Raw genomic sequence first — 20,845 nt, forward strand, 5'->3', positions numbered from 1 at the left:
CCGGGAGGTGCGCAGCGCCCAGGACCCCGGGGAAGTGGCCTCGTGGGACCCCAGGGTCAGCAGCTCCCCTGCGCTGCAGTCCCGCGGCACCCGGGCCGGCTCCATGTGAGCCGCTCGCTTCGTGGCCGGCATGCGCCCAGGGGACTAATCCGCAGGGCCCAGGTTAGCTAAGCGGATTGCGGGAGGCTGCGTGTGGCCTGCAGCGGGATTTGTGTAGGTATTTGCTCGTCAGATCGTTTCTCCCAAAGCTGCTCAGCCGTGCGGGGTTTGGAGAACGCTCCCTCTGGAGACAGCGGGAGCCTCCGATGCCACACGGCAATTATGCCCAAGTCTGACTACAATCTTGAACGATTTATTCCCAGGGCAACACAATAAACTAAACACACAAAATCGAGGCTGCTGGGAGTCCTGGGATCTCCCCGCTTTTATCTCTGGAGGCTCAAGATACCTTCAACCATGCTTAAAAACGCACATGCTTCCTAAGGCACCGGCTCCTGGGGTCATGGGATGCCCAGGGAAGATGAGCTTCCTTTAAGAAATGAGATGGAGCCGCTGCAGGCTCCCGGCAGGGTGGGAAACAGGGACTGGGGCTCCCCGAGGCTGCGAGGGAACAGCGGTGGCCGGTGGGGAGGGGATGCCCCTGCCCTTGGGGCACGGCGCGCTTTCCCTGCCGACCTGAGCGAGCCAGGCTCAGCCGGCACTGGAGCAGCTGCCCCGCAGCCATGACGTCCCTCAGCCATGACGTCCCTCGGCTGTGGCATCCCTTGGCCGTGGCGTCCCTCGGCCATCCGCTCGCAGCGCCCCGCTGCAGGACCGCGAGAGGCAGATCTGGGGTGAAGCCCCTGCTGCTGTAAAGTCCAGGCTTGGCAGGGCCCAGCCTTGCCCCCTCTCCTTGCGAGGCTGGGGGGCTTCACCCCACGCGGCAGGCTGGGGACGCGGCCCAGCAGGGCTGGCTCAGGGGGCCGAGCGCACGGCTCCGGGGAGAACAATGGCGCGTCCCTTCCCCGGCCCCTCTCCCAGGGACAACAATGGCAGGAGCCGGAGCGGAGCCGCCGGAGCTCGTCTCCCCCCACCCGAGAGCCTGCAGGGGGACGGGGGCGGGGGGCCGTGGTGCGGCGCCGCGGAGGCTCCCTCCCCTGCAGCCCGGCTCTGCTCTTGGCACGGGGCTGGGGCCTCACGCCCTCGCCCCAGCGCGGGTCTGGTGCAAACGCAGCGCGGCCGGGGAGCGATCCTGGGCAGAGCCCTGCGGAGGGGCTGCGCCGGGGGGGCTCGGTGCTGAAGAGGCGCCAGCGCTGCAGGGCTGGGCTCGCCCGAGGCCGCCTTCGCTGCTGCCTTGTGGGGACAGGGACGCCCAGCCCCCTCCCTGCTGCAGGCCCAGCCGCCACCAGCACCTGCCCTCTGGCCGCTTCGGAGCGTGCCAGGGCATCGTCTGCGAGGGAGAAAATCGGCGAGTCAGGCTGAGGTCAAGCGCAGCATCCCCCCCCAGCCGCCTTGCCAGCGGGCTGCCTCCAGCCCCCCAGGAAGGGCTGGTTCCCGGGCTGGCAAACCCTGTCCCCGGGGATCTCTGCTGCCAGGGTAAAAGTGGCTGCTGGCTTCCCACTCTGGGACAATGGGGCATCACCCTCCCGCCGACACCAGTGGTAACAACAGTCCCCTTCACCCCTGGTCCCTCCAGCGTCACAAAACCTCCGTGGGGCTGAATCTTGAATCTCTCCTGACAGTAGCTGTAAAGTAGCTGGTTGGACAGAAGGAAGCCCTGGGGGGAGGGGACTGCCCAACCTTGTTATTAGGCATCAGAGAGTCTCCACTGGGAGCCACTTGGACGCTCAGCTCCCCAGGAGAGCTCACCCCATCCATTCTGACTGACCTTAACCCCGGTGACAGAGGGACCTCGACTGGGGACAGGTGCCCTGCGCTCTCCCCTCCCCACCGCCTGTAGGGAGGCGGAGGTCCCCCCTTGCAGGCAGGGGATGCAGCAGCAGCAGCAGCGTGTGCAGCGCCGAGCACAGCCAGCCCGCGGGCCAGCGCATGTGAGCACCGGGGGGCAGAGCGGGGACCGGGGGGCAGGGATCGGCACCCCGGGTGGCAGAGCCGGGACCCCGTGGGAGCTCGAGCCCCCGGAGGGGGGCAGGGAGCCGGGACCCGGGGGGAAGGGGCCGGGACCCCCCTCCCCGGAGCAGGTGCGGCCCCGCCACCTGCGGGTCCCGCCGGGGCCGGTGCTGGGGCCGGTGCTGGGGCCGGTGCTGGGGCCGGTCCCTGCCCCCGGCAGGCTCCACCCCGGGCGGTGCGGGATAAAACTTGGGGCACCTCCCCGGCAGCTCCGCGTCAGGGCTGCGCTCGGACCGGCTCCAGCGCCTGGGAGGGGGCACCGCGCCGCGCCGCGCCGCTCCGCCGGACCCCGGGCCCCGGCCCGACCCTCCGCTACCGCCCCGCCCCCCGGGAAGTTTTGGGGCTTCTTTTTGCCTTCCTGCCGCCGGAGGCAGCTGGACTCCAGCCGCGCCGGGGAACCGCGGGGCAGCGCTCCGGGCTCGGTGAGTGGGGCCGGGGCTGGCGGCGGGCGGCACGGGCCGTCGGGGGGACCGGGCTGTCGGGGAGCCCGGGAGAGGCAACCCGGGGAGCCCGGGCCATCGGGGGGGAGGAAGGGGGGGTGCGGACCGGGGCTGCGATCACTTGGCTTTGCCGGAGCGGCTCCAGAGCGAGCAGGGCGGCTCCACTGCCCCGGGACCGGCGGTTCCCGGTGGGGGTGGGCGGGCGGACAGGCAGGGCCCCCCCGGCCGGCGGTATTCCGAGAATCCATCCCACCCGCCTGGCCTCTCTTTAACCTCGCTTACTCGCGGCTTTTCCTGCCTTCAGGGCACGGGGAGCGCGGCCAGTTCGCCCCACTCCGGCGCCCGGGGACCCCGAGTCGGGCCTGCCCCGGGGGGTCGCCCCGCGCTGTCCCCGCACCCCGTCCCGGGAGGGGGGTGGCCGCTCGCCCGCAGCGCGCCGAGGGGCGAGGAGCTGCCCCGGGCTGGAGAGCTGCGGCCGGCGGCCCCCGCGGCCGGGCCGAGCGGGAGGCGGCCCCGGGCGCCCCGCGGCCGGGTCCCCGGTGTCCCGGGAAGGCCCCCCCGCCGCGGCCCCCGGGCGGAGGAGGCGCGCCGCGGCCGGCAGAGGGCGCCGGCGCTTTGCTGACTCATAGCCGCCCCCCCCCGCTGAGCTGCCGGGCCGGGCCCCCCCGGGCCGCGGTGACCCCCGCCGGGGCCGCCCGCACCCCGCGGGGCCGCCGCGCCGGGGCCCCGGGCCGGCAGGAGCGCGCCCGGGGGGGGCCGCGGGCGGCTCGGCCCCGCGGTGAGGCAGTTCCCCATAGCTGTAACGGCGTCACCGGGAGGAAATGGGGTGTGAGTGTGATCGGGTGCGAGGGTGTGACCGTGCGTGAGTGAGACCGTGTGCGAGTGACTGTGCGTGTCCCCCCCGTCGTCTTTCCTCCCCGGTTCCGCTCGCTCGCGATGACCTCGCGTCACTCCGGCTCGCAGGACGCGGTGTCCCGCGGGGCGCCCGGCCCCCCCGGCCCGCGGGCAGTCCCCTCCCACCGAGGCCGCCAACAATGCGGGGGCCTCTCGGCCGCCCCCTCCGCGCCTTCCCGGGCCGCCCGCGTGCCCGGGCCCCGCGTTAACCCCTCCGTGGCCCCCGGCGGGCTCTTCTCGCTGCCGTTCGGGTGTTCTTTCTCACCCCACATCCCCGCGAGCGCCCCTTCCACCCCGGGACAAAAGCTCTCCTCCGCGGGGGCCGCTCGCCGCGGCTGCCCCGCGCCCCACCGGGGCGCTCAGCGCTGCCGTTCGCCGCCTTCACCCGCGCTGGGGGGGGGGGGGGGGGGGGCGAATCCGGTGCCCGGCCCGCCGGCCCCCTCCCGGGGCCTGGCCCCCTCCCCGGGGCGCGGGGCCCCGCTTCCATAGGGAGCCCTTTGTTGTGCGGCTCCGAGATTATGAATGGCTCCGCGGCGCGGGGCGAGGGCGCGGAGGGGGCGGCTCCGCGGGGCCGCGTGGGCGGGGAGGAATCCGGCCGGGCCGCCCTCCCGCCGGGCCCGGCGGAGCCGCCTGGCCACGTGGGGAGCCGCTGCTCGGCCGCCATTGGCTGCGGCCGCGGATGTCTCCGCGTTCGGCGCGCGCCGATTGGCTGGGGGCGGCCGGAGGAGTAAGAAGTGAATGAGGGGAGGAAGCTCCGCCCCCTTGGAACGTTGATACATTGTAACTTTTTTCCTCCCTCCCCCCCCCTTTTTGTTACTTTCACGCCAGAGCTCGGAGCGGCGGCGGCGGCGGCGGCGGCGGCAGACGCTGCCGGTTAGGCGGGTTCGGCCCCCCAAAGAAAAGGGGGGGAAAGAAAAGGGGAAAGAAAAGCGCCTTCTGCCCCTTCCCCCGCCCCCTCGCCGCTGCCTCCCGGGCTCCGCACCCCACCCCCCGCCCTGAAAAACAACGCACAAAAAAAGAAACCCAACAAAAAAAGAGAAAGGAAGAAAGGAAGGAGGCAGCGCCGCTTCCATTTAACTCCCCTTCCACACACGCACGCAGTCCCCTCCTCCCCTTGGACCGCGTCTCCCACGTCCTCGAGAGGAGCCGGAGGAAAAGGAGGAGGAAAAGGGGAGATTTTTATTTTATTTTATTTTTTTTAATTGCCGGAGGGATCAAGTCGGTGCAAACTCAGCTCTCCTGTAGGAAGGATTGCTCCCCCCTTGTTCTTCCCTCCCACCTAAATCTCCTTTAAGACCTTGCAAGGAAGACTTGGAGGAGCAGAGCGGATCCGGAGTTACTCGTGGATATTTAACCGGAGCGAGGGAGAGGAAGCCCAGTCCTCTCCAGCCCTTGTGTGTGTGAGTGCGTGTGTACAGCAGAACGGGGGGCTGCTCCTTCCTTTGTCTGCTGCCTTCCACTTCCTTTTATTTTTATTTTATTTCGCCTCCCTCTCCCTCCCCGCCGCCGGCACCAACCGCTGCTCCCTCCTCCCGCAGGTCGGCGAATGGACCAGCAGCCCAGCGCCAGGAGCTGCAGCCGGGGAGCGCCAGCCTGCGAGGTGCTGCAGAACGAGCCCTCCATGAACCTCTACATCAACACCACCACGGGCACCCGCTATGAGCTCTCCGTCCCCGTGGAGGAGACGGTGGAAGGGCTGAAGAGGAGGCTGTCTCAGCGGCTCAAAGTGCCTAAGGAGAGGCTGGCTCTCTTGCACAAAGAAAGGTAGGACACGGTGCTCCCCCCACGCTCCCTGCCCCGCGAGGGGCCCTACCGGGGGGGGGGGTTCCCCCTCACACCCCCCCGAGCAACGTGGCTGAGGGGGGAGGGGGCTGCCCTCGGACGGGGCTCCCCGAGGCCGCACAAAGGCTGCCGCCTGCCTCCCTCCACTTCCCTCTGTGCGGCCCCATTTCTCTCCCAGTCCCGCTGCGCCCTCGCCGAGAGGAAGCCGGCTCCTGCGGCCGGGGGGGCTGTTTCGGCCGGGCGGGCTGCGGGCCAGGGCTGCGCGTCGCCGCCGTGCCAGCCGCCCGCCGCCGGGCAGCGCCTCGGCTGCTGACCCCGCCGCTCGGCCGCCGCCGCCGCCGCTCGCCTCGGCCCGGGGGAGCCCCCGGGGCCCCTTCGTGGGCGCCGGGAGGTGGCGGCGCCCCGCTGGCGGCTCTGCTCGGCCCCGCCGCGCCGGGCCCTGCCCTTTGTTCTGGGCTGAACTTGGGCGGCCGCCGCTGCCCCCCGGCCGGTGCCCGGCCCCCCTGCGCCCGGCCGGGCGGGGAAGGGGGCCGCGCTGGGGCGCCGCAGGGGCGGGGGGCTCCTCCTTTGTCTGCCAGAGCCGGGTTTGCTGCGGGGGGAGGCCGAGCGGAGCCGGGGCTGCGGAGGGGGCGGGCGGGCGGGCTTAGCCCCCTCCCCCAGCCTCCTCCAAAGAGGAGCCAAAATAGAGCCGGCAGCTCCGGGCGCTGAACCGAGCTCTCGTTCACATTGTGCTCGCCAGCCTTGGACACAGGATTGAGTAACTTGAATAGTCTCGCCCGGCTTCTAATTGGAGAAGGGATGGGGGGAGTGAGTGTGTGTGGGAGAAACCGCTTACATCTGCCATGACTTACAAAAATAAGGGGGGGTCAGATTCCCCCCGTGCCGCCTCCCCCACCCCAAGCTGGTCAAAATTTCTCTCCCAGCCCCCTCTTGCGGGGAGGGATGTGGCTGGCGGAGCGGCTGCCTGTCCTTCAGGGAGGTTTTGTGTGCCACAAAGCCCGGCGCTGGCCTGCTCGCTCGCTTGGCCGCCGGCCCCGGCAGCGCCCGCCTGCCCGAGCGCTGCAGCGCCGCTCGCCCCTGCCCCGCGGAGGCCGTGTTTACACGGTGCGCGGAGGGAAGGACCCCAGGCGCAGGGTGCGCGTGGGGGCCGCCGAGCGGGGCTCGCCCTGGCACCCAGGGCCAGCTGGAGCAGAGGCCGCCGAGCTGCTGACCTGGCTGCGGGGCGTTTGCTGCTGGGTGTCAGACCCATTTGGGGTGGGGGATGCTTGGGGGGGGGGGCTCGGTCTCCTGGCAGCAGCCAGCCTCGTGGCCATGCTACCCCTCCCCCCCCCCCCCCCCATATCGGTGCCTATTATCTGGTGAGTGCCAGGGAAGTGCTGACCTCTCCTGGTGTCCATCTGCTCTCCCCCACAGTCGTCTCAGTTCTGGAAAGCTGCAGGACCTGGGGGTCGTGGAAGGAAGCAAGCTGACACTGGTGCCCACTGTGGAGGCTGGCTTGATGGTAAATGGCCTTTTTCTGTTGCTCCCTCCCACCCACTCATGCCCATCTATTATTAAAGCCTAGGGCGAGGATGCGCTGGCGGCCCTGCGGCGCCCGCTGCCCCAGCCCCCTCGGAGGAGGGAAGCCTTGGGCTGGGCGCAGCAGCAGGTTTAATATTTCACTGCTTTCTCAGGGCTGGTGTAGAAATAGTGGAAGTGACATGTCATCCCTCCCCTTCTGCCGCACAGACGCCCCCTCCTTCTCTGCATTTGTAATGTTAATCCCCCCCCTCCTTTTTTTTCCAGTCCCAGGCGTCCAGGCCAGAACAGTCGGTGATGCAAGCTCTGGAAAGCTTAACTGAAACTCAGGTGAGAGGCATGATGTTGGCGCATTGATAGAGACAAAGAACGCTCTGCGGGGTGGTTTGGGGGAAGGGACTGCTGTGATCTGACTCCTCGTCCCCTCCCAAATGGCTTTGGTGTTTGGTGCCTCCTTTGGGTTTCACGTTTAGTAGGGTTTGGTAGCGCTGAGGGTGGTGCCTGGGGCAGGCACCGTCATCCTGTACAGCACCGAGCGCAGGGAGGTCCCACGCTGCAGCAGGCACAGCCCAAACAAACCAGGCAGCCGGGGAGGGCAGAGGCGCTGGGAGGTGAAGTGACTCATTCAAGGTCACGCAGCAGGTCGGTGGTGGAGCCTGACATTTGGAGGGCCTGGCCCAGGGGAGCCGGGCAGCAGCCCCCCACGTCCCCCCAGCCCACTGATGCAAAAGCAGGTTCTGAAGCCCGGTGTTGCCTTGCCGGGGGCTGAGGCTGGTGGTGTGTAATGAGCAGGTCTCTGGGCTGGAGAGCTTTGCTTCTCCAGCCGGTGCCGAGGAGGGCTCTTCCTCCTCTCCTTGGAGCTGTCCTTGGGAAAAAAATTGGATGTGCCCAGGCTTTCTGGCGCTCTCGGAGCGGCTGCTCTATGGCCTTGAGCTCGTAGCACAGGGTGGCGAGGAGGAAGGGGGGCGTTGGTGGGGGCCGGGAAGGGGGTGGTGCTGGTGGAGGCTGTGTTTAGAATAACTGTGAAGTTTCTTGGCGGCTGGTGGGGCCGGCCTCAAACGCGGGAGGTGTCATGGGCGGGGGGGTCCTCCGCCCGCCGCGCGCTGGAAGGAAGCGTTCCCATGGCTGGCTGAGCTGGTCGCGTGTGCGCGCGCAGCCACGAGCTGGCTGCAGCTAAGGTGGAATTTACCCCCAGCCGCGAAGGCCTCTGCTTCTTTGTTTTTAGTCTCTTTATTATTACTGTTAAACTCTTTCCTTCCTTTCCAGCCAGTGCTGGAGCTTATTTATAAGAGGGTTTTTTTTAACCTGCCTGGCTGAGTTTTGAGAAAGGGGCTGAGCACCAGGGTCATGCCTGGCCCTCAGCGCTGCACGGGTGCACCTGGGAGCCCTGGTGTGGGGCTGCAGGTGGGGGGGTCTGAGCACTGTGGGGCTCGGTGAGGACATGGGCAGTGCCCTCCCTGGGGATGGCCGTGAGAGCTGGGCCTGCCCCCCGTGGGGGTGCTGGGGACCCCCGCTGACCTGCAATGCCCTTGGCTGCCCAGCACGACCTTGACTCCGGGCAGCTGGTTTAACTGGGTGTTGGCTGAGCTGCTACAGGGCGAGCTGGGGCCTAGAGCCCTCTGCTCCTGGCTGGAAGCTGCCTCCAGCATCCCTGCCTCCAGGCCTCTGTCTCCCCGTGGAGCCCCGTTTGCTCGGGTGCCCTCTGTCCCAGCTGGGCTGTGGAGCTGTGCCCACCCTCGGGGTCCTGCAGCGCTTTGTGGTGGGGCCGTGCAGCATCCCCCCGCGAGAGCCGCACAGGGCTGCGGTCCGGCCGGTGCCAGGGCCAGAGGGCACAACGCACAGCCTGGATTTCCCCCTCGAGGCTCTGCCAGGGAGGCTGGAGGCCTCGGAGGCCTGGGCATGCCGGGGTGGGCGGCGCGGGCCCGGGGAAGCGGGCTCTGCACCTCCCTGCCTGCCGCAGGCTCCTGCCGGGTCGGTGATTCAGGAAGCCGGGGCTGTGCGAGAGGAGCCGCCAGCACCTGGGGGGCGGAGGGGGGGCAGGAAACCACTCCTCTCATTCATGCTTTGCTTGGCTCTGCCTGCGTCACGCATCCTCCGACAGCGCAGGGAGATCTGCGCCGACTTCCTCTGGGGGTGGCGAGGGGCCGAGGCGCCGCGCCATCCCCCCGCAGCCCAGGTGCCTTCAGGAAGCGGCTGCTGGGCAGGAGGTGACGCTGCACCCCGACTGGGCGCCCAGGGCCTTCCTGGAAGGGCCGGCGGCGCTTCCTGCCCGCTGGGCACGGGCTGCCGCTGCCCCCGCTTTCCAGGAGCCGTGCCCACGGCCCCAGCGCAGCGGGCAGCTCGCGTCTTCCTGCAGCCTCAGCTCTTCCTTGGCCGGTGCCTCCGCCCGCGCGCAGCCGCGCTGGGGGCACCGGCAGGGACGCATCCTGCCCCTCCTGGGGACCTGCTCCCGCGGCCCGGCTCGCCCGGGGGCTCCGGCCAGAGGAATGCGATTTCTCAATGGTGGCCGAGTGGCCCTGGCCCTCTGCCCTTCTTGGCATGGAAAAAACCCCGAGCAGCAGTGAGAGCGTCTGGGCGAGCACAGGAGCAGGCGTCAGGATCCCAGCTGTCGGCCGCAGCTGCGCCTGGCTGGAGAGCTTGTTTGAAAGCCTGCTGGGGCTGGGGGGGCTTATTTCCTGCTCCCCCCCTCTTCCTTGGTCCAGGCTGGCCTTTCCCCTCCCGAACTGCCGGGAACTGAAGCAGAGCAGCTTGTCGGCGTCTTTGGGGGGTGCTGGGCCTCCCCGCGCGGGGGAGGCGGTGATGCTGGGCTGGGGGCAGGCTCCAGCGCTGGGCGGGGAGGCAGCTCCTGGGCGCCAGGGGCCGTGGTGCCTGGCTCGCTCCCCCCGCGCCGCTCGCCAGCCTGGGGGTGTTTGGGGCTGGGGGCCGGGGTTACGCGGGGCCAGGCGCTGAAGCGAGCAGGGAATGCAGCGTTCTCTGAGTCATCGGCATTTCTGAGAAGCAGCCGGGAGACACTTGCCCCATCCCTGCGGGCCTGGAGCCCGGCACAAGGCTGCCTGTTCCTCTCCCAGGACCGTGGGGCTTGGCAGGCTCCTGGGAGCCCCAGCTGCTCCGGGGGGCCGTGGCCTCTCAGTAGGGCTGTCCCCTCTCCCTAGCCTCCCCGGCAGAGCTGGCTGGGAGCGACGGGGTCCTCCCCGGGCCGGCCGTGGGCGGCCAAGCAGGCGGCTGGGTGGGACGTGTTTGCATTGGAGCGGCCTGGTTTTGCCGGGGGGGTTGGCAGCGACGTGGGGGCGGGCGCTTGGGAGCCCCGGAGTTGAGCTCCTGCTGGGCCTGGCCGCCCTGCCTGGGGCGCCCGCAGGGGCTGAGCCCGGCTCCGCGCCGCAGCCTGCGCCCCCGGGCTGGGCAGGGGGCCGCGTCTCCTGGGGGGCGGCGAAGCACAGACCTGCCCCAGCTGCGCGGGGGCCGTGCGGGGGGGCAGCGGGGCCCAGGGCTGTGGCCGTCCCCAGCCCGTGGCTGGCCGCTGCGTGGCCCAGCGACCCCAGCCCCATGCTTGGGGAGGAAGGGATTATTTTTAGTGCTGCTGGGAAGTGGCCGGCGGCGAGGGCTCGGCGTGGGTTTGGGGCTCTCCGGTCGCCTCTCAGGCTGCCGAGGGTCAGGCAGGGCGCGTGAGGCAGGTGTGAGTCAGCTGGAGCGGCGAGGCGGCCTCGGGCGCCGGCTGATGTCAGGGGCCCCCGAGGAGGCAGGAGCCGCCGGGGCTCCCGGGGATGGGTGGGCACTGGCGGCTTGGGGCCTCCCTCGGGCTGCGAAGGGGTTAAACCCGGGAGCGAGGGCAGCCCGGCTGCCTGGCTTTGTGGAGGGGGGGAGCAGGGGCTGGCAGGGGGCCCGGGGGGCTCTCCCTTGCCCACCCGGGTCCTCTCCACCCCCAGCACCCCCATAGCAGCAGGGCCGGGGGGGCTGAGAGCCGATCCCGTGCCCCAGGCAGGGGCTCGATGGGGGGAGGCTGCCCGGGGGCTGGGGCTGTGCCCGGCTGGGGGCAAGAGGTGCCTGCACCCTGCTCCCCCCCGCATTGCCTGCACCGGAGCTGGGAGGGCCCCCCAGGGCACCGGGGGCGGTGTGCGGCCACGGGGCCAGCGCCTCGGCGCGGGCAGCCGGCGGGCGCTGCTCTGGCACCCGGCGCTCATGGCAGCGCCGCAGCCTGCGGGGGTGAGCGCTGCGCGCGCGCCAAGGGCTCCGCGCGGGAGTCGTGACGGCTGGGGCTTTGATTCAAGTGACGCTGCTGTGGCTGGAGCAAGGGGAGTCGTGACCAAGAGGTGGGGAGGGGGAGCCGCGGCCGCAGGGCCAGGGGGAGGACGGAGCTGCTGGGCAGACCCGGCCGGGCCAGCGTCTGTCCCGGCCTGCTGCAGGCAGGGAAACTGAGGCAAGGAGCGGGGGTGGGCTGGGGGCTCCCCTCGCCTGCTGGCTGGGGCTGGGGGTGCTGCTCGCCCGTGGCCAGGTGCCGCGTGTGCACGCACAGGCGTGTGCATGCACGTGTGTGCGCGCGCCGTCCCCTCCCGCCCCCTCGCCCCGTAACCTCCGTGTCCAGAGCTGCCGTGTCTCCTTCACGCCCACCTCTTCCTCTGCAGCCTCCGCCTGACATGCTCAGGGCTTTGCTGCTGGTATTTTTAAAGCTGCTTTTCCCACGGCTTCTCAGAAGCGGCCTCCACTGGAATGGGGCGCGGGGGTGCCGGGGCAGGGATGGGGCTGGCGCGGGGCCGGCCGGGGGGCCGCGCTCCGCAGAGGCGTTTGCCCTTGGCCGGGGAGGGGTGGCGTTGGGTGTGCATGGGATTTGGGAGTGCAGCTGGAGCAGAGGCTCTTGGGGGGGGTTGGGGCCCCCGTCCTGCTGCGGCGCTGCCCCCGGGTGCCTTCTCCTCCTCCCGGGGAAGGCTGAGACCCAAAGGTGCTGGTGGGGGGTGCAGGTGGGTGACGTCTGCCCGAGGCCTGCCGGGGAGCCGCGCAGGGCGCTGCACGTGACGGGCTGGGAAAGCCAGTCCTTGCTGTGCCCTAGAATAGCTCGGCTTGGGGGGGTGGCGGTATCGTCATCCCCATTAGCTGTGACCCGGCGTCCTGCCCACAGCGCTGCGTGCGTGCGGGTGTGTGCGTGTGCGCGCGGCCGCAGCAGCCGGGCTGGCGGGGGCGAGCGGCTGCCTCCCCCCAGCAGTGCGTGGGGGGGGGGGGCGCGGGGGGGGGGGCACGCGGCTGCCTGCACCCCGCTGGGGACCCGTGGCCAATGCCGAGCGGCCCCAGGCAGGGGGAGGCCCATGGCAGGGCCAGCCCCCACGGCGAGCTCCCCCTCCTCCCGGTGCAGGTGCTGGGGGGCCGGGGCGGCGCTGGCCCTGGCCTGGTGCGTGGGGCCCCCTCCGCCGGGGCAGGGGCCGGGCCCCGCACTCGTTCCTGTGCTGCAGCTGCTCCATCACCTGCCTGCGCCGGACGCCTCCGCCGTGGGCAGGGGCGAACCCTGCCCACGCGGCCGCTGCACTGGCCCAGCCCTCCCATGGGCACGTTTGGGGGGGGGGGGAAGGGGCTGCCTGCTGCTGCCTGTCCTGCCCGTGCCCCAGGACCCCCCCCCCCAGCCATCGTGCCGGGGCCCCGGCGTGTCCTCGCCTGCTTCCTCCCTGCCCCGCCGTCACCCCTGTGGCGCAGGTGCCCCCGTCCCCGCGCTGGGGTCGCGCCGCCTGCACCCCCGTCCCCGCGGGAGGACGGGCGCCCGCCTCGGGCCGTGCGGGTGGGAGGTGCAGCTGCGCAGACGTCTCCCGGGGCGGGCGGCCGCCCGGCTGCCGGCCCCTGCCCGGCCTTGCCCTGCCCGGCGGGCGCTGGCAGGAGTGCCCGCGCCGCGGCGGCTTTATTGCTGGGCGGGCAGGGAGGGCCCGGCAGTTTTGTGCTGGAAGATGAAGGGCGGGGAGGGCGGGGGGGGAGGAAAATAACCGCGTGGCGCGGTCAGCTGACGGAGCTGGCACCGGGCTGGGGTCGTGCGGGGACGAGGCCTGGCTTGCTTGCCTGCCTGCCTGCCTGCCTGCCTGGCTCCCCGGCTGCCGGCGGGGCTGAGGCCCTGGCAAAGGGCTGCAGGGAAGGGGTCGCCCCTCCGGTGCGCTGCTGCGTCCCGTGTCCCCGCCAGACCCTTTCCTTGGCGTCGGGGGTTCCGTGTGCCGCGCTGCTGCGGGGCCGGTGCTCATGTCGGCCCTTCTCTCCGCAGGTCAACGACTTCTTGTCGGGACGGTCCCCGCTGACCCTGGCCCTGCGGGTTGGCGACCACATGATGTTCGTGCAGCTCCAGCTGGCGGCTCAGCAGAGCAGCGGGCAGCTCCAGCACCGGCACGTCATCGCCAGCCGGGGCGAGGCGGGCGCCGCGGCCAGCCCCCACTGCCGGACGCTGCACGGCGGCGCCGGCTCCAGCTTCGCCCGCATCCCCGTGGTGCCCGCCTGCCAGCAGAGCCCGGCGCCCAGCCCCGCGCCCGCCGCACCCGCCGCCCCCGTGTACTGTAACGCCCCCCACCCCGCGCCCGTCACCGCCGGGATGTTCCGGTCGCACGGGGCCAGCACGCAAACGGTGAACAGCAGCGTCGTCTCCTCCTGCTCGGAGGTGAGTCTGGCCCGGGGAGCTCCCGCAGGTGGGACGGGGGGGGGCCGGATTCCTGGGGGTCCTTTCCCTTTGGCGGCAGCGGAGCGGCTGGAGCACGGCCATGCTCTTCCCAGTCCTTCCCCGGGGCCGTTGCTCCCTGCCTCGACATCCCGCACGTGAAACGGCAGTGCTCCCTGCCGGGTCTGCAGACAGCCCCAGCGCCCGCGGAGGCGTTTGGGGACGTGGCGGTATCGCCGGGCTGTTGCCACGCTGATCTTTAGACCCTGCCCGTTCCAAGGAGAGTCCCCAAGCCCGGCAAGGTGGCCGCTTCCAGAGCTCCCGCAGGCTTTTCTTCTCTTCCCTGCCTGCAAAGCCCAGGCCTGGGGCGGGGGGCAGCACCAGGACCGAGGCACGGCGGGGCAGGATAGGGACCGTCCGCAGGGCGCCAGGACGGCTCGGCCTGGGGATGCCCGCCGGCCCCGGCTCCCTGCCCAGGGGAGGCTGCTGGGGGCTCCCGAGCCCGACCCTGGCCGTTGGGGGGATGTGGGTCCGCTCGGGTGTCCGGTGTGCTGCAGCCCGCGTGGGTGCCGCGTCCGGGGACTGATCCGCGTCTCTCCCTCCACGCAGGTGGACTGCAGCACGCGCAGCAACAGCTCCCCGGGCAGCAGTCCCGCCCCGACGCCCCGATCCCGCAAGCCCGGCGCGGTCATCGAGAGCTTCGTCAACCACGCGCCTGGGGTCTTCTCAGGGACCTTCTCCGGTAGGTGCCTCTGGGCAGTGCTGGCCTCGCCGCGGGGACGAGGACGGGGCCTGGCGCTGGTGCCTGGGGCTTTGCCCGATGCTGCCCGTCTCACGCCCCCGTCTCCCCTCCCACAGGCACTTTGCACCCCAACTGCCAGGACAGCAGCGGGCGGCCGCGGCGGGACATCGGCACCATCCTGCAGATCCTGAACGACCTCCTCAGTGCCACGCGACACTACCAGGGCATGCCGCAGTCCCTGACGCAGCTCCGCTGCCAGACGCAGTTCTCCTCCTCCTCGGCTCCCTCGTCCCCAGACCTCGCCACCAAAACTACCTCAGAGACCCTGCCGGCGGCCGCGGCCTCCCCGCCCCTGCACTCCGTCGTCCAGTGCCAAAGCCAGATCCGGATGTGCAAGCCCAGCGGTAAGCGTGGCCGCCTCCGCCCGCTCACGTGGGCCGGGCCTCGGGGCGCGCGGTGTCCGGCCGCGCGCGCTGCCCTCCCGCCCCCGGGGACGGCAGGACCCGGGAGCGGCTTCGGGATTTGCCGCCTGTGTTTGGCTTCCTTGACCCGTCCGCTCCTGGCGCGCTCTTTGCTCCGTGCTCGTCTGCGGGGGTTCGGGGCCAGCGCCGGCTCGGGGCAGGCTGCCAGGGCCCCCGGGTCCCGCGGGGCCGCCCAGCGCCTGCAGCCCCCAGCCGAGCCGCGAGCCGCCTCCGCTCTCCCCCTCGCCTTGCCCAAGGGGTAACTCCTGCGGATAACCGGCTGCTCAGACAGCGCCATTTGCTGCAGAGTAAACTGAGCCTGGGTTTGGGGGGGTTTTGGGGTTTTTCCCCCCCCTCTAAAGACTGGCCATTTGCTTCCTTTTTTTTTTTGCTTGCACAACTGAGTGTGCTGGAGCAGGACGGACTGCAGGCCCGATTCCCCCCTCTCCCCCCGCTCCTTCCTGCCCACGCCAGGCTCCTGCCCATGGCAGCCCCAGCGAGCGGGTCCAGGGTGGCCTGAGCCCCCAGCTGGGGGTCGGAGCGGGGCAGGGCCTTGCCCCCCCCCCCGGCTGCTGCAGCAGAGCTGCCTCCCCCCGTGGCTGCGAGAGGGCCTCCGTGATTGACAGGTGTCCGTCTGGGTGTGATAGCCAGGCCGGCGCGGCAGCAGGCGCCCGGGGTCGGCAAGGGGGCCGGGTTGCATTGCGTGGCCGGCTCCGGGGCCGCATGGGATTGCGAGGTCTCCTGGGCGCGGGAAGGGCTCGCTCCTGCCCTCGGGACCGGGTTTCTCCCCGGGGGGGTCTGGCTCGCCACCCGGCCCCCCGGCAGCGCGCGGGAGCTGGTGCTCTTACAGCCGCGGGCAGAGCGCCGAGGGGGAACTGCCCCCGCGCCACCCCTTCCCCACCGTGACACCCGGCCCAGGCAAAGGGCCCCGCTGAGGCCCCGGGGTGGGAGGGTGCGGGGGGGCTGCCGGCCCCTAGGCTGCCGTGGGGCAGGGCTGAGACTGTGCACGCTCGTCCCGTGCCGTCACCCCAGTCCAGCTCTGCCCCGTCGCCCGGGGTGTCCGGCATGGGACACGTGCTTCCCGTCCCGCTGCCCCCCTCCTGGCCTTGCAGGACCCCGACCTGCCGCGCGCAGGTGCAGGGGAGGCTCCCGGGGCCGCAGCACCCCTGGGTGCTCCAGGCAGGATGCGACCCCAGCAGCCTGCTTTTGCCCCGGTTTGGGGCAGCCGGGCGCCGGTGCGCGGCCTCACGCGGCCAGTGTCCGCGTGCCCGGGGCTGCGCCCGCTTGGAAGGAGCAGCCGCCCGCTGCCCGTGGGTGCGGGGCTCTGCACCGCCGCCTCCTCTCCTGTTCTCCTCCCCCCCCTTCCCTCTCCCCTTTCTCTCTGCCTCCTCCTCCTCCACCCCCTGCTTCCTCCTCTCCTGTTCCTGCCGCCTGAGCCGGCAGCGCAGGGCGCGGGAGCCTCCCTGCCTCCGCGGCGTTGCCCCAGATACGTCACGGCCCTGGGAGACAGCGCGACGCTGGCTGCGGGAAGCGTCTCCCGGCAGGGCGAGAGCGCTGAGCCGTGGCGAGCGCCCCGCACCCACCGCGGGCGCCCCGGGGCTCGGCAGGGGCGCCGGCCCCGTCCTGCGACCCCGGCCCGCGGCCCCCGGCCCAGCCCGGCGCCTCCTCCCCTTCGCACCGTTTTTTTTTTTTATTTTTATTATTATTATTTTTTTAGCATTGCTTTTTAAATAGCCCAAGCGCTCCGCTTGCAGCACGCGGCCGGGGCCGGCAGCTGCGGTGTCCCCGCGCGCGGCCCCTCGGCAGGGCTGTGCCTGCGCGACCGCGGCGGCTCGCGAGGGGGGAGCCCCAGCTCGTGCCCCCTGCCCGCTCGCCCCCCCCCCCCCCACCGGGGTGCAGCCTGGGGGGGGGGCCGGACCCCGCCGGGGCGCGGAGGGCGGCTCCCGCGGCCCCCCCGGCGGTTGCTCCGCACACCTGCGCGCCCCGTGGCCGGAAGGCGCCCGGAGGCGCCCGCCCCGACCCCCCCCCGCCGCGATTTGCTTAGAGAAAAGAACTGAAACCGCCGTTGCCGGGGGGAGCGCGGGGCCCGGCCGAGGCCGGGGGGGTCTCTCCCCCTTTCCGTTTTTCTCTCTTCCTTTCCTCCGGCCGGGCCCCGGAGGCGGCTCCGTGCCCGGCTCCCGCCGGCGCTCGGTGACGTGGCCGGGGCTCCCGGCGCGTCGCCACGGCTGACCCCGGCGCAGGGGCTGTCCCGGGCCACCTGCGCCTGGCGCAGGGCTGCGTTGGTGGGGGGAAACCTGCGTCCCCTCGCTGTGACGAGTCCTCCCGGGCTCCGGGTCGGGCTCGCCCTGCGCCGCCCCGGCCTCTCTGCACTGGGGTGAAATTCCCAGCGGGGGGGGGGGAGACACCCCCGAAACCTCCAGCCGGTCCCAGCCCGGCACCGCGGCTCGGGGACAGGTGCTCCGGGGGTGGCTCTGTCCCCGGTTCCCATGCCGGGGCCAGCTCAGGTCCCCGACACAGCATCCGGGGAGCAGAGGGTGCTGGATGGGTGCAGGCACCCTGAGGTCTGCGCCGAGTTTCGGATGGGGGTTTCGCACCGTCGGGGCCCCGTGGGCTCTTATGGTGCGGCGGCGCTTGGTGCCGGCTGTCGGAGGGGTCTCGGTTGCCCCCGAAACGCAAGGGGGAAGCCGAGGCAGGAGGTGTAGCTGAGCGGGGCGCGCGCTCCTGTCCCCCCCATGCCGCGCAGCAGCCCCTCTCCCAGCCGCGCTCGCTGCCGAGCGGCATCCCTTTTTTCCTCTTTCCCCGGCGCTGGAGCCCACGTCTGGAGCGCTCTGCTTGCTTGTCCTCCCACACGCCGCGGGAGCGCGCGGGGCTGTGCCGTGCCGTGCTGTGCTGTGCCGCGGGGGAGGCCAGGGCCGGGCGCCCCGCTCCCCTCGCCGGGGCGTTTGGGCAAGGCGCCGCAGCCGGGGCCGCTCCGTTAAACCGGGGAGGTGCAGCCGGGGCCGCAGCCAGGCGCCGGGCCTTTCCCGCGGCATCCCGCTTCGGGGGGGTTTGCACCGTGCTCCCTCCGCGGGGGCACTTTGGGGCGTCCGTGCGCGCGCGGGTCTCGGGGCCGGGAGTGACCGGGCGCCTTTGCCGTTGCAGGGGACCGGCTGCGGCAGACGGAGAACCGGGCGACGCGCTGCAAGGTGGAGCGCCTGCAGCTGCTGATGCAGCAGAAGCGGCTGCGCCGGAAGGCGCGCCGGGACGCCCGGGCCCCCTACCACTGGCTGCCCAACCGCAAGTCCAGCCGCACCAACAGCAACAGCAGCGTGTCGAGCGAAGGCAGCCTGGACCTGGACTTCGAGGACTCGGTGTGGAAGCCGGAGGTCAAGGCGGACATGAAATCCGAGTTCGTTGTAGCATAGAGCTGCGCCCGGGCGGCGCCGCCCGGGGCCGCGGACTCCTCCGGCGGGGCCCCGCTCCCGCCGCCTCGCCTGGTGGTGTTATGATTTCTGTTTCCATGGGCCAGATCTCCTCTAGGTTTGCCGCCTCCTGCGCCCTCGGGGTGCTCCTGGGCCCTGCCCGGCGTCGGGGGCGCCCGGGGAAGCCTTTCCCCCCCCCGCGCCGCCCTTACGGGGGAGCCGGGGAGGGGGGGAGCCGGGCGGGAGGTGCGGGAACCGGCCCCAGCGCGGGAACCGGCCCCAGCGCGGGAACCGGACCCGGCACCCGCTGCTCCCGCCGGTGCCGGGGGCCACGGCGCCGCCGCCGGCCGGCCCGGCGGGACCCGGCGCCGGGGCCGAAGCTGCTTTTTTGGCTGTGAAGACGAGGCCGGGGCGGGCGGGCGGCCCCCGGCGCGGCGGCGAGGCTCGGGGGCCCTGCCTTTTCCTTCCCTTCTATATGTAGCATTGCCGGGCGGCGGCGCCCCGGCCCGGCCCCGCGTGCACTTTAGGGGGCCGCGCCGCGCCGGGGGCCCCGCGCCCGCTGCGGCAGCGAAAGTGGTTGGGGGGCTTCGTTGGGGGGTATTTTTATTTTTGTTTTCGGAGGGAAAAGAGGGGGTGTCCTCCCCTCCGCGGTAGAGACCAACTTTGGGAATCGCTGAGTTCTTTCCCGCCCGCCTGTTGGTCGGTTGGAGTTTTTTTTGTTTTGTTGTTGTTTTTTTTTTAACTTAAAAAAGAGGAAAAAAAGATTAAAAAAAATGAATAAATAAACCCAGTACTCGGTCATGGCTGTCTGCAAGCCGTGGGGCTAATATTTATAGACATTAATTACCCGACTGAGCCAATACTGACATAGTCTTGCATAGGCCGTAGAAATCCTTTTTCTTGTCCGACTTTGATTTTTTCGTCAGGAGATCTGTGCAAATAGAAAACCCATGTGATGTGTTTTTTGTCTGTAAAAGTCTTTTTTGTGTGTTCCGGGGAGGGGGGGGGCGGGGAGGGGAGAGCGAGGCTTTCGGTCTTTAATATTTTATTTTTTATTTTTGAAATAAATTTGGGCAGTCTGGATGCAACCGCGCCTGCCGTTGCCGTGAGTGGTCGTCGCGGGGGGGGGCGGCCGGGCTCCCCGCACCCCCGCCGCAGCCTCCCCATCCTCGCTGTGCCCCCTGCCCACCTGCCCCTCCACGAGGGGGGCGAGGGCTCTTGCTTCTGGGGGGGGCCTTAAACGTTTTCCCCTTGTCCTGGGGGCAGCGGTGCCGGCCCGCGTGGCGCGTCCTCGTGCAGGCGTCCCGCGGGCCCCTGCGGTCCCTGGCCCCCGGCTGGGAACGGCGTGTGCATGTGCGTGGGAGCATCGCTGGGGGGGCCGCTGTCGGCCCCGCGGAGCAGGACGGCCACCTCGCAGGGCAGCGGCCCCTGTGACTGCGTGAAGCCAAGAAATGGTTGGCGTTCCCACCCCATATGCACGCGCGGCCCTGCTCACACCCTGCACACACACATGCACTGCTGTGCACACACCCATGTGCACGCAGCCCTGCACACACGCATGCACGGCTGTGCACACACGCACAGCCCTGCTCACACCCTGCACACACATGCATGGCTGCGCACACATGCACACGCACAGCCCTGCTCACACCCTGCACACACATGCACTGCTGTGCACACACCCATGTGCACGCAGCCCTGCACACACACGTGCACGTCTGTGCACACATGCACACGCACAGCCGTGCATGCACACCCCCTGCACACACACACACAGCCAGGCACACGCGTGTGCCCGACTCTGCACAGGCGTTGACGCGTGGGTGTGTGCACACCCGCACGCATCTGTGTGCATTCACGCCCGCAGCGTCTCCACGCCCTGCCCCATGAGGCAGCGCAGGAGGAAGAGAAACTCGAGCACGCCGCGGGTGAGGCGGTGGATTTGCCCCTTCCTCCCAGGAAGGGGGAACCGGGCCGGGTTCTGGGAACCACCGGCCTGGGAACCCGGTGCGGCGTCCCCACCCTGCCCCGGCACCGGCCGCGGGGACATGCAGGGGACCTGCCCGACCCCTGCACCGCGCGGCTGCGGCGCTCACCCGACCAGGCAAACCCGCTCCGGCGCTGCCCGGTCCCGCGGGCCCCATCCCGCAGCCCTGCCGACGCGCTCTGCTGCGGCCCACGGAGGAGCCGGGCCGGTTGCACCGGCCGGGCCGGCCGCCGGCGCCTGCGCCCTCCCCGCCACACCGGCCCTCCCGCGTCGCGGCTGCGGGCTGCTCCTCCCGCCGGGCAAGGCCAGCCCCGGACCCTGGCGCGGGGGCCGGTGGCGCTCGGCGCCTGGTTCCCTCCTGCCGCAGCCCTGCCTCGGTTTCCCCACCTGCGGAAGCGGCAGGTTCGTTTCCCTGCGGCTTTCCCCCGCCCCGGGGAAGGTGCCGGGGTGGGGAAGGCCCTGGGGACGCGCCGTCCCCCCCCCCGGCTTCCCCCGGCCCCGGCGGCTCCCGCAGGGAAGGGCCCCGCGGGGCGCGGGATGCGCGTGCCGGGGCGCGCGTGCGGCGCTGCAGCCCGGCGCGGGGCCGCGCTCCTTCCTGGCAGAGGGCAGGAAGCCGGGGGTGGCGAGCGCTGACGCTGCCGCCCGCTCGCGCGGCCGGGCGCACCGGTCCGGCGGCCTTCGCACGCCCGGCACCGCCGCGCCGGGCACCACCGGGCACGTGAGCCCCACCGGGGGGGCCCGGGGCGCTGCGGGGGGACGGGGACGGGGGCACGGGCGGGTGTTGAGTCTGCTGGACGAGCCGTCTAAATATTTAGGCGGCTGCAGCTGGAGTTGGCAGGCGAACCAAGGCCAGCGCATGGCCGGGGGCCGGGGACCGGGGCTGCCGTGGCTCGGCTCGGCT

At 71.4% G+C, this 20,845-nt stretch overlaps 1 protein-coding gene across 4 annotated transcripts; it reads left to right on the forward strand.

Annotated features, from left to right (window-relative positions):
- The first annotated feature begins 2,342 nt into the window (after window positions 1–2,342).
- Window positions 2,343–19,033, forward strand: MIDN (midnolin). Of its 4 annotated transcripts, none has more exons than XM_067312672.1 (8): window positions 2,343–2,531; window positions 4,982–5,207; window positions 6,639–6,726; window positions 7,011–7,073; window positions 12,970–13,356; window positions 13,963–14,095; window positions 14,212–14,499; window positions 17,698–19,033. In XM_067312672.1, exons 2-8 carry the CDS (start codon window positions 4,990–4,992, stop codon window positions 17,958–17,960), a joined length of 1,440 nt encoding a protein of 479 aa, XP_067168773.1. In that variant the 5' UTR covers window positions 2,343–2,531; window positions 4,982–4,989; the 3' UTR covers window positions 17,961–19,033. The 4 variants fall into 4 exon arrangements, with proteins under 4 accessions (XP_067168773.1, XP_067168774.1, XP_067168772.1 ...); XM_067312673.1 differs by lacking the exon at window positions 2,343–2,531 and adding an exon at window positions 4,294–4,847; XM_067312671.1 differs by lacking the exon at window positions 2,343–2,531 and adding an exon at window positions 4,294–4,843.
- The last annotated feature ends 1,812 nt before the right edge of the window (window positions 19,034–20,845 follow it).

Source organism: Apteryx mantelli, chromosome 30 (genome assembly GCF_036417845.1).
Source record: "Apteryx mantelli isolate bAptMan1 chromosome 30, bAptMan1.hap1, whole genome shotgun sequence".
Taxonomy (NCBI): Eukaryota; Metazoa; Chordata; class Aves; order Apterygiformes; family Apterygidae; genus Apteryx; species Apteryx mantelli.